The sequence below is a fragment of the Sparus aurata genome, chromosome 2, assembly GCF_900880675.1.
Source record: "Sparus aurata chromosome 2, fSpaAur1.1, whole genome shotgun sequence".
NCBI lineage: Eukaryota > Metazoa > Chordata > Actinopteri > Spariformes > Sparidae > Sparus > Sparus aurata.
The window spans coordinates 28,054,434-28,067,256 of NC_044188.1; the positions used below are offsets into that span (position 1 = coordinate 28,054,434).

A 12,823-nucleotide genomic window follows, 5' to 3' on the forward strand; every position below is an offset into this window, starting at 1 on the left:
GCAGGTACTGCACTGCACTCCAATAACAATGCAGCAATTTCATTAGCCGGGCACATTCTGCCAGAAAGACATTGAGTTGTGACGGCAGAAATATCGGTGACAGTGAAAAATTGGAAATGGAGTCTTGTTTTGATGGTAGCCTAAATGGACAAAATGAGGTGAACAATAACAAAAGCGAAAGTAGGCTTGTGAAAATCAGATATCATTTTAGATAATGATCTGCAGCAGGGCTGCGTGCTCCACACTGGAGGACAGACCGCATTTAAAACTATCTCCTCTGCTCTGCCTAACACTAGCACTCTGTCTCCCTCTCTCACCAGGTTGGAATAAGCGAGTGGACTACGAGCCAGGAACAGGAAGTAAGCAGCTGTTTCCTAAGATGCACTTGGAGACCTGCGATGGGCCGCTGTCGTCAGTGAGGACCACAGTGGAGCTGCAGACCAGCCACATCGGGAAAGGCTGCGACCGTGAGACCTACTCGGAGAAGTCTCTACAGAAACTCTGTGGTTGGTTCTATATAAGAAAAAAAAACACGTTTCCGTTGTGTTTTGATTACCATAATCGTGCTGCTGCGACCAGAATGACAAGCAGCTTAGATTGAGTGGGCATTTCTGGCGTGTAGAAGTAAATCACATGAGAGTTGGACCTGTGGCTATTAGGGCGGTGGTGGATATGTAAAATATACAGCAGATGGCTGATCAAAGATAACGTCTGACTGAGGCGGCAAACTGAAAGTTAGTGCAGTGAATTCGAAGTAAGCTGCTGTTAGAAGCATCACTGGAATCCTCGGCCTGACTAGCAGGGTCAGACAGGGCCCGAGGCGCCTTCCTCTGCCCTTTTTAAACCGACATCTGAAAGCTCCTGGTCGGTGTTGCTTCCTTATCTCCGCTTGTGTCCCTGGTAAACCCCCTATGCAAAATGAAGGCACCAGAATAGCAACTTAAAGTTGTGTCACTAATGATGTGACAGAGCGAGGGCATTAGTCGCCTCAGCCGCAGCCATGCTCTCTCCTCGGTGACTGATGAACAGCCGAGCTGCCGCGTCGGTGCCCAGAGCGCCAACAAAGCAGCCGAGCCTTTACGTTCCCCCCTTCTCTCCAACACCGCACAGCCAGCAGGGGGGCTGGAGTCATCATCTTTGACTAACGGCCTTCACAAGCACCATTCCGGCTCATCTGAATGCATAACGTGCCTCCCCGCCTCCCCTGGCGCCCAGTCCATGCATGGTTTACCACTAAAGAGTCCTTTTCAGGCACCTCATAATCGTTATCTGATAGCGAATAGAATAAATTGTAATTGCTTTTTTAAAGCACAATCAATTTGAGATAATGTACAAAGACATCGGGCAAAGAGAAGGCTGCAGCTGGGTGCTGGAGAAGTCGATGCGTATTTATTTACTGAGGGAATCTAATTACTGGAGTCAAAGCGTCGACACTGGCATGGGTGCGAGGTAGAGAAAAACAGAGCTTTACAGACGGGGAAAAAACATCAATTAATGTGCTAATGTTGTGTTTTCAGCGGGAATGAACAGATGTATGTTGCATTTGTTGGCCTGGACAAGGGAGACATGGTGAATTCTGACTTTGCCCATTTTTGTTTTCTCCCGGAACAGCATGGTTCCCATATCGCTTTGATTTATCACCATCCATAAGCTGTTACAAATGATTTATAAATGTAGTTTAGACCCATGAAATGCATTTTTCACTGTCACGCGGAGGGACAAAGATAGATCAGTAAGGGCACGTCAAATACATCGAGGAACAAGGTGAGCGACAGGGCAAAAATAACGTTTGTCAAGGTGACAGTTTGAAAACAAAGATCGTTCGGGACTCAACATATTGAGGGTACAGTGTCAGAGGAGTGATGGAGCTGCTTTTAAAGGGGAGGAGAGAAAGGCTCAGGGGATGACTCAATGCAGCGCAGCACTGATCAGTGCGTTTTATCAGGATGTAAAGGGATCATATGGCCCAAGTGTCGGCTGTAAATAGCTTGTGTGATTCACAAAACATGCTGGCCCATCGCTGCGTCTGTTCTCTTTGTGTCACCATAGCGCTCGGTCAATATGTCCGCTCTGTTTCCATAGAGGCGAAATTTCAGTGGCAAGCTACGCTGTGAATCTGTGACCGGTGACTCACGTCTATTTCCGTTTGAAAGTCAGTTTCATTTGCGATGAATCAATAGCCACATCCTCCATCCATCTCGGACCATTGATTGCAAATTAAGCCCTGCCATCTGCCTTACTCATAAGTAATCATAGCCAAGGTTAGGCCAATATCCACTGCATCACTGCCGTGACTGTTATTGACACATCTTCTGTCACACCTCTTATTTGTTTCCACGGCGATGACCCCAGGGGCCTCCTCGGGCAGCACTGACCTTCTCCCTGCCCCCAGCGCTGCCACCAACTGGACAGCTTCCCTGGTGACTGACAGCGGCAGGGACAGTGACCTGATCTTCAGGTTTGATGGTCGTCAGGCGGCTAAAATCCCTGACTGGGTGGTTCCTCAGAATCTGACAGACCAGTTCACCATAGCAACCTGGATGAAGCACGGGCCCAGTCCCGGGCTCAGAGCTGAGAAGGAGACACTGCTCTGTAACTCTGACAAGACAGGTGAGTGAGTGGCCGACATGCGAGGGCTGATGTATTCTTTATTTTTCTTACTGTCAACAAATCATAAATAACATCAAACAATGGATCCCAACACACACCATCCAAGTGTAATCAAAGCCTGGTATTTGTGTGTCCTTCGCCTCTGTGCTGTAGAGCTCCATTGTTGCACAAAAACAAACACAATGAGCCATGCAGTTACAATCGGTGACATCTTCCTTGATTTTAATGAATAATGCCTAAAAACGAGTATTGTCCAAACCCAGAGAAATCTGCAATTTTATTCAAGCCAACAGTAAGTTTCATTTCTTTACAAGTTGCTAAGATTTAGAGTTGCTAATTTTCAGGCAAACAAAAGGTGAATGTGCATTTCTTCGTCTGGGAACTTGATTTCTACCTGAGTCACGTCAGATAGATTTTCATCGGCGGCGGTGTTTGCCTAACAATTAAGACATCATCTACCATTTTTCTCTGCTACTTCACAACCTCATCAGACTATGTCTTTATTGATCTGACCCTCAATATAATACATACTGCATGAGAAATTAGTACATATGTTAACTAATCCATTGCCATGCATTTTCTCACTGGAACACCAAATTTATATGAATCCGCAGCTTAAAATAGTTCAATAGTTCAACAAATGCACTGTTTACTCCTGTGTGAGTGATGTTTGTTCAAAACTCCATTGCCCTGCTGTTTAAGAAGGTGACTTTTAGGAAGCAAAACTATATATTTGTGACCCGTGTTTAAAGACGTACATCTTCCGCTCAACAGAAAACATAATGTTTGTGACTAAAAGCCACTGACAGGTTGGAGAAATAAGAAGCTGTATGTGTGAACACAAATGTCTGCATTATTCACCCCGGAATTTACCCTGCCAGCATCCTAGTCCTAAGTCAAGGTGAGACACATGTTTGAGTAGAGCAGACAGTTGTCCAGAGTGAATTCACAGCCAGCGGGTGTGCGTGTCGACGACATGCGATCTGCCAAGCTGGTGCTGGTTTAATCAGCTCTTACACATACTCAAACATACCCCAGGAGTCCGGTACATACGTAAAAAATGGCATCGTCAAAGTTCTGCAAGACATCTGCCCAGAATATTTCCCAGCTTGCTTTTATATGACCCGTTCACACTGCTGCTGGACATCAATCTAAAAATGCTGCGGTTTTCTTTGCACAGTGGGGTCTTTGTGCACAGTGTGTAGCTGCTTTGTCCTCTTCTTTGCTTTTTTATTGATATTGCAGATACGTCAAAATACATGAAGTATTGATATTAATATAAAAACGGTCATCATTACATAGGACTCTGCCTATATTTAAACATGTGTGTACACATCATGTCACTACGAGCAAACAGGAGGATGCCTTGTTATGGAATTCTCTGTCCTGATTGGATAAAGTGGGCAGAGATACGAGAACATGTACTTTCTCTTTTACTGCATGAGCAAGAGGAGAGACATGGCTTATTTTACACATAACACATACTGTACATGATCCTACAGTAAGGTGGATTTGAGGAAAAATGTGATCACTCACAGTTACTATGAACAAAGTTTGGGCTTCTGTAATGATCCAGCATATAAAATATCCATAACATCATTGCACGCTTTGGCTAAAGGGATGATTTTATGATAAAATATCCTGTGATGACATGAATGACCTTTAGAAAGTTGGTCTCCTTGGTAGCGGTGCTGCTGTCCTAGTTTTGTGAGCTTTCTTAAAGTTACATGTCAGGAATACCTGACAGTGAGTAGGTGTGATGATGTAGTCCCTGGTGCCTACTCTCCTGTCTCCCTCCCTCCCACAGAGATGAACCGTCATCACTACTCACTGTATGTCCATAATTGCCGCCTGGTGTTCCTGCTGAGGAGAGACTTCACCCAGGTGGACACCTTCAGACCGGCTGAGTTCCACTGGAAACTGGAGCAGGTGAGACACCGTGATGCTCCGGGACACATACGACAGACAGGCAGACTTGTGTGTCACATAACACAAGCGAGCTCAGTTTATAGTTCAAAATCACCTTCGTGGGTTTGATAAGTAGGTTATGGGCCAACCTCATAGACCGGGATAAAGTTTCTTACTTGGATGAAACCTGTATTAAACATCCTGGGAATTTTTTTCTTGGCTTAATCCAGCCTAGTCTGTACCTTGTACTAATAACAGAAACTGCCCAGTTGCAGAATGACATGTTGGCAGTTCACTTTCCTGCAATGATTTGTTCAAATACACTATCACACATCACGTTCACATAACATGTTTATGAGCTCACTTTCGTGTCAACCTTCAACATTTGTAAGCTTGAAACTGCTGAACTTTTTTCACTGGACAACAGGACATTTTCGAGCCTGTTTCTGGCAATAGAAATTGGATATTTTTCAACCAGACGCTGACATATTTCCAGCCATGTTTGCAGCCACAGTATGGGGTACTTTTGATGAGGTGTCCGAATGTTTCCAGTCATGTTTGGGGCAACCAAATAGGATATTTCTAACGAGACGTCGGGGCATTTCCAGCTGTGTTTGTCGTGACAAAAACCAGGTACTGAATCTAAAGAAAGGTGAAAATGTTACAGAGAAAAAATATCAAACTGCAACACATCCGTGGTTTGCATTGGCGACCTGGTTGACAGACGACTCCTGGTTAGACTTATCAGCGTGTGCCATACAAGAACTTGTATGCGTCTCTATTTCGTGCTTGGCTTCACTATAAATCCTCCCACAATCCATAAAAAAGCCTAACCTTTAATTAACCCCAATTAATTTGGAGAACCGTCATACCACTCTACTTAATAACCATGCCGTTTTTTAATGGGTTTAGTGACTCTTCAATAAATATTTGCCGTGGTTATGAAGACATACTTGTCGGTACTTTATTAGAGCCGTCTTTTTTAACTTTTTTCTAACTTGTTTTTCTTCTGCTATTTCATTGCCTGACACGCCATGTAAAGATATCTCCAAGATGTCGCACATTTAATCAAATAAAACTCTGTGTTACCCTGTGTGGGATCAGAGCTGGGAATGAGTGCAAACAGGAATTTGCAAGGATATTATTTTTGGAAGAGAAATGTTGGGTTAAGTAGGACAAGACAGGAAATGTTTTCAGAAAAAATGCAGTGAAAAAAAAAGTTCACCGCTCAAAATATGCCATTTTGTCATCAATTTGGAAGATCCTCGTTTAATATTTAATTAAAGCTCCATTAGGTGAATGAGTGATTTTCATATTTCAAACATACTCCATCCTCGTGTCTCGCACCAAAACTTATTTAAGTGCGGTTACTTGAGCAGATGTGCCTGATGGAGAGAAATATGGCAGCTCCGGGGACATGTGGTCGCGTGTGTGGATGGCAGCTGTCTGTTGATCCAAGGGAGCCGTCTTGAAGTCAAACAGGTCACCTTGGATCGCGAGACCCCGCGCTCACCCAGCGAGGACATATGATTCAGGGGGAGATACCACAGCTGAGCCTGGACATCCAGCTGCAGCACCCAGGGCTAATTTGATCAGACAGACCGCTGGTTCTTGATTGGGGGGAGAGCATGAACGAGGTCATCCATCAGCCTCCTGATGGCACGCGGTGTGTGAGAGGCGTCGTCTGGAGGAATTTGGACACGGGGTTACCACAGAGCGTCAGTCACTTGTCTGTGTCCTCATCCTGAAGAAAAAATGTGCTTGAATTGATTTTCTCACCATCAGCTTTCAGGGCCGAGGCTACCGTTGATGACAGAGAGGTCACGTTCTCTGCATCTTTTCAGGCACTTTGTGGGTTACATTCCAGAGGAGAAAGATGAAATGCGCATTTTACGTATGTTTGTGGACCTGGTTTGCAAGCTGTCCTTCAGAGAGATAAATATAATCAAACTACATTTAATATGAATGAAGAAAAATGAAGAAATTAGTGTTTCTGGCAGTACTGGAGGCGGTAAGGCTTTAGGGGGACTCAAATTTACAGAAAGTAATTAACAGTTGACAGAATAATTTCATATATCAAGCATAAATAGGAAGTTTAGAGACTTTCTTTTCAGTGTCTGGTCTTTTGGGAGGTTCAGAGTTTTTCAGTCAGAGAAAAGGGGTATGTTGGAGGAGTCCAAACCTTAGTACTCCTGAAAGTCCTGGATGCAGCCCTGTGAGGATTAGACTTTGTGTGGCTAAAGGGATGGCGCTTTGTTCCAGACTCAAATATCTTTAATATTTCTATTGGAAACCCGTGAGCTGATCGTCATGTAACTTTGTGCAGGCATTTGTGGTCCCCAGAGGATGAAACCTGCTGACTTTGATCACCCACTGACTTTTCATCTGGCACTAACAGCAGGCCAGGTTTTCACACATCAAGTGAAATAGCACAACATCTACGGGATGGATTGGCACGGACTCTCTACGGATATTCACGGTTCCCAGAGGATGAATCCTAATGATGACTGAAAAATGACCGTGTGGAGAACTCCTTCCAGGGTGAAGATATTTAGAATAGAGATTTAGATTTTGCTAATCAAAGACATAGACTCTCGCGCCACATCTTAATTGAGCCTTATCAGCGCATGCAGCATTATTGGCATGTGTGAACCCTGCTCATGTGTTGTGATATCGGAGTATTGAGTTTATCCACTAACGGAAGGGATGTTGTGTCGTCCATATTAGAGAGACACAAATGGACATTGATAATACTATGATGGGGAAAATAACAACAGAAAAGGCTGTCTGACAATGTTTTACTTAAAATTGCTTCACCCGTGAAGGTTCTATGAAGAGCACTCACGTTCGCCTGCCTCGTTCACTGCTCGCAGATGGCCCGTGTACACGACTGGCCACGTGCTATGCATTTTCAAGTGTGTTAGTATGGACAGAGATTATTTCTGAAACAGTACTGGCCATTCCTTCTATTTTAAAATACCAAATATAAAAAAAAATACCTGTGTGCATGTGGACTAGACCTTATTGTAGTGATCCTCTGTCTTCCCTTGACTGTTGGCTACATTTTTGTTTTTAAGGAAATGTGTAGGTGGCTTGACATAGCATTTGGTATAGGCATCCACGAATTGTAAAAACTTAAGTGATCTCTCCAGTATTCATCCAGCGCCAACAAATATCAATAGATATCATTTTCTCTCTTTTTTTTCCTTCCATTTTTTTTGCTACCTGTAAGACTAACGACTCGTGACTCACAGCCGAATCTAAGATAGTTCAATTTGTACATTATACTCGATACGCATCAGCAGCTTACCATTTTTATTGTGAGGACGTTAGCCTGGTGACATTATCAGTCGCACAGCACATCATCACGGAGCATGTCTGTGGACTTTCAATGAAAATCCACTGCTTCCTGTCACAGAGAAGAACTTTGCCGTATCCGACGAAGGCATTCACCCGGACTTTATCGAAGGAGATAAACATTTTAGATGTGATTTAACCATTTGACTTTTCTACAGTGTGGCATTCTGCTGTGTTTGCACTGAAGGAACAGCTCCCTCTCCCTGTTCTGCGCCGTCAAGCAATTGAGCTAATGGAAAAAAAAACTTGCACACAGAGGTGAAATACCGTTAAGTGGCCAATGAAGGCCGTTTTATCTCTGCCACACTTGTTATGAAGTGTAATTTGCTTGTGATAAAATGCATCGCATCGCATCTTTAAGTTGGTCTCCTCATACACCTCACGGGATGAAATTCTGCATAGATTAGGCTGAATTTTGACAGTCTTTCGGTGGTTCATCAAAAGATTTAGACGGCTAGTTAATTCTATGGCCTTGTCTAAATTGATCTCGATTTCTTTTCTTATTATTACCTCTAGGTGATAAAAGTTTCTATGGACTATGCCGGCACTGCATACATCTTTGTAATAAGCTGCACAATAGTTGTTAAACTACAGAGTTTCCTGAGCACTTTTTGAATCTCCTTTTCTTTCTTTACGTCCGCTCCCTCCCTCGTGTTAATAGTTGCCTCTGAAACCCCCGGGGCATGAAAGGATACTTTCATTAAGTCGCTATCTCCCCTCCGCCTCCTCGCCACTTTCTCCTCATCTGCTAATGTCTTTTAAACAAAATGAACCTCTGAATAAGTCCAACCCAGAAAACCTGTCCACGGAAGAATCTCCTCCCCTCCTTACATCGGTTTATCACGGAACTGCAATTAATTCCACATGCAAGCCAATCAGGCGTGGCAAGTCGCTACATAATGACTGGAACAGTGGGGGTGGAAGATTGTTGCAGATATTAGTTTTACTTGCTAAAAAAAAAAAAAACGAGTGTACTATCGGCTAATAACAGACAGAGTAGTTTAAGGCAGCACAGCGTTATGCACGCAGGCCTTTTGTGTTCGGCGTGATTCAGTATTCTATACTCCGCTATCTGTGCTGTTTGCATTGTTGAGAGAGATGAGCTGAGGTTTTTATTGGCTTGAGTTGCATTAGGCTCTTATTGAACAGCGTCTTTTGTGCGCGCTTTCAGACTCTTTAAACTCAGACTTACATTCAAGGTTCTCAAAGAACCGGACTGTCAGTCCAGACGCCGTTTTCTGCAGGAGCCGGCACTGAATGAGCACCGCATGTTTTATAATTAGGTCGAAGATTGGATTGACTCTGTATGGTTCACAAAAGCGTCTTTGGTGCATACAGGTAACCAGGAAATTCACCGGCTGACTGAGTGGCTGGCACACCTACATGCAGTCTTTAATTCTTCAGTGGTATTGATCTCGAGAAATATAATGCATTTCATTTAAGTCAGCCATGGCTTTTAAGATAATTTGCTTTCTGAGGAAGGCAAATTAAGCTGTAGGTTGACAACATCTTTTGCAGGCTTGATTAAGCAGGGTTCCTTAAACTTTTTCAGCTTCAAGGAAAATTATGGTATTTCTTAGCCTAATTGTCACAGACCTGGGTTTCTGTGTTACAGAGCGTTACGAAACAACAACAATGTACACTCCCAGAGCTTTGTTAATATAAATTAATTTAATCTGTTTATCTTCAGATTAGCTATTGTAGCTTATCCCAAGATCACACTACGTGATTTTAGCCCTGATTTTGCTGTCGGAGACGGTTTTCGGAAATCCACCGACAGAGGCTGATCGCCGTGCACTCCCAAGAACGACAACTGGCATGTGTGCGCTTGTTCAAAGACGCAATCTAGGGGGCTCAGGGACAGCTCGTCGCAGTGTTGCTGACAACCGCTGGATATCTAGCAGGCTAGATAACAGGTTGAGTGCAGGTGGGTCGGGAAGCTAGGGACAAGCTACAGCCAATGAGAGCAGACACTCTGCTTCCTCCCTCTCTCCTCTGCTGTCATCAGCAGCAGCTCTCTGAACCCAATCCTGTCATACATCGATGTGTACAATAATAGCCTATAGCTCAGAATCAGAATGAACACGTGTTTCAACTGTGTCGTCCTCGCTGGCCCACAATACGAGCGGGCAGTTATAGGGTCTTGCTGCAAAAAAGGAACCCTTAGTGTACGCGCATCCTCCTAATCCATCCTTATGCACATTTCTTTTACATCCTAGCCCTAACCCAACATTCAAGAAAGTACAATGGCCGGTTATTCAGTCGACTATTTTAGGAGGAGTTGTGAGTCATTTACTTTGATGACTGGCCTTGCCGGAACCGGAGGTCAGCCACTGCAGCACCTATAAAGTCTTTAAAGCTTGTCAGGGCATTTTTGTAGGCTAATATCTGTTTACCTCTGTTGACATAGAATTATGCAATATATGAAACAATAAATAATAAATGCTATAGTAATTGTAGATTAAATGCTAGTATGCTAATCAAGCAGCTAGCTTGGTGGGCAGGCAGTTTGCGTCATAAGTTGACCCCATGCAGTTAACTCACAGGAGCAAGTTTTTTGTTTTTTTTTGTTTTGTAGAAGAAGAACTTTTGTTTTTTGTCACCTGCAGTCAAACTGAATACAAAGAAGTGTCATTGACCCATCCCCGAGGAGCAGCGGCCAGCCACTCTATAGGTTGTTTTGGTGATGGTGCTTTTCCCAATTCCTTAGAGAGGTGGCAAATGCAAAGTTGCCAATAGACAATAGTCTGTTGTTCTGGCTAGCACAGATGAGGGCTTTCCACCAGTTTTACAACTGCTGTAATCTAAAGAGTCATCATGCTTAACAGCCATTTGCATTGCTAAATCATTTGAATGTCCATTCATGTTCCACATTTTGTTCTGCTTTTCGCCTAAATGTGTCCCCGGTACAGAGGTATATAGAAATGCTCAGCGTACAGTTGGAACAGAGCTTACATTGTGTCCTCCTCTGACACACTGAAGAGGCTTTGGCAAGAAGAAAAAAATCAATGAGGAGTCACCTCGAGCCTTTCAGCTGCGAGAAAGAGCGAGAAAGAAGAGACCGGGATAATTGAGATCTAAATGATGTTTCCTCCAGGAATCTAAATTGAATGAGCAAGTGACATCATTACCTTCGGCTGTCCTGTGCAAAACGCTTATTTTTCAGGAAAGCAATCAAGCAAGCAATTGGGGGTGGACTTTATCTGAAGTGGACAGCAGCGCGAAATATGAAATATAATCTGTTACCTTTGATGCAGAGTAGATCAAATGACAGCATGCATGCATGCATCTTTATCCAGACCATTTAGTCACTCACTGTGTCTGCTGTTAGTGCACAGTAGTTACCATACAGTGGTGCTATCAGAGCTTTTTCGGGGAACAGGTATGTGAGAGGGATGAGACTATACCAAAACAGTGGGAACCGCAGGGTAGAGTGATGATTCTCTTACTCTACGATTCCACTGGATGCATGTGCATTGCATTCTGGCCCCGGCACAGTCTTGCTCCATCATCCGTCCTCTGGCAACCCCCAACCGGCTGCGTTTTGAGTTCAGCACAGCACAGCACTACTGGAAAGCTTCATAGCATGATGCATCATGTCTATGAAAGTGAGGTTATTTTAATGATTTCAAGCACTCGTGTCTGTCCTGTGACTATCGATTTAAGCTGCGCTCCCTTTTTCACGTTTTCACATGTGGGTATAAAGGCCACCGAGCACATTTAAAAAATGGTTGCTTACATCCACAATGGCTGAACGTATTCTCAGTCATGAAACTAAAACATGGAAAACAACATATATATTTTTTTTTTGCCAGCCACTTGGCATGATCATCCCCCTCAGTTGCCTCCTAACCGGTCCAGGCTTATATTCAAAACAAACATCTCCTGAGCACAATTTGAACGCCGAGCATCTGGCATTCTCAAATTGCTGATGTGCTGCTGCTGATTGCTGTCATCAGAAACTCCTTGTTAGTAAACTACAGGATGTTTTGGGACCGCGCTACCTGATGAGGTTATGAAATTATGCCTCTTTTTTTTTTATATAACGAAGTGGGAGAAAAAGATGCCGTTTGCAAGAAAAAAAAATCAGCAAAGGTCCGCGAAACATCTGTCTCGTTTAGAGAGGGAGCGGAGTCTGAGAAGAAGGAAGGCATTCACACACATGCGAGTCTGTCTGTCAGACCCGGACCTGCTAAGAGGAGCACACACCATTACCACATGCTCAAATAACAGCACACGCAGCTGTCTCCCATTTTGTACCAAATTAATGTGCAAATGAGAGAGGGGCGATTTTGATCCACGAGCGCGGCATCACACAGATTAGCGGAATAAGAGGCACGGTGTTACACGTTTTTAAATTGCAGTCATTTAGCTGACAGAGTGATTGGTAATAATCGCTGAGGGAAAAAAAGCTGAAGGAGAAAAATATACAATCAAAGGAAATCATGATAGCTTTTTTAACGTAATCTGTTTTCTGTTATTTTCTTTTTCCTTAAAAGCGACAGTGGCAGCTGAAAGATCATGGTTTGGTTTAAAATAACTGCTTAGCTGAGGATACAGTTGTTGTAAAAATGATTATTTTGACCTTCTTACTGTGGTTTATACGTGGTTAAGGTTAGGGAATGGTTGTGGATTGGAAACAAACAGCAGCCTCCTGTGTTAAAAAGTGTTTACATGTGGACACACTGACCTCCTACACAGATTTTGTCACTCTATCATGACATTAGCTGACTTCCTCCTTTGCTGCCGTCATATTTACTGCTAGAGGTCAGACGGTGAAACGGCTGATGCCGTCGTACTTCATGGGAGGGCAGTCTCGTAGTGTTCTACTTATTAAAGAATTAAGCTTTTTTCTATTTGGTTCATTCTTTACAGCTGACAAAAATGTGATATTCAGATTTTATACAAAAGTCTGTCTCCAGCATTGATCGATAACGGTCCCAAAGAA

The 12,823-nt window shown here is 43.5% G+C and overlaps 1 protein-coding gene across 1 annotated transcript in view; it reads left to right on the forward strand.

The window, feature by feature from the left end:
• Positions 1-12,823, forward strand: part of LOC115567333 (calsyntenin-2) — a 267,669-nt gene that overhangs the window by 199,680 nt on the left and 55,166 nt on the right. Inside the window, exons 6-8 of the mRNA XM_030393798.1 lie at positions 321-506; positions 2,353-2,610; positions 4,418-4,539. Coding sequence (XP_030249658.1) covers positions 321-506; positions 2,353-2,610; positions 4,418-4,539 — 566 coding nt within the window. The remainder of the gene's footprint in view (positions 1-320; positions 507-2,352; positions 2,611-4,417; positions 4,540-12,823) is intronic.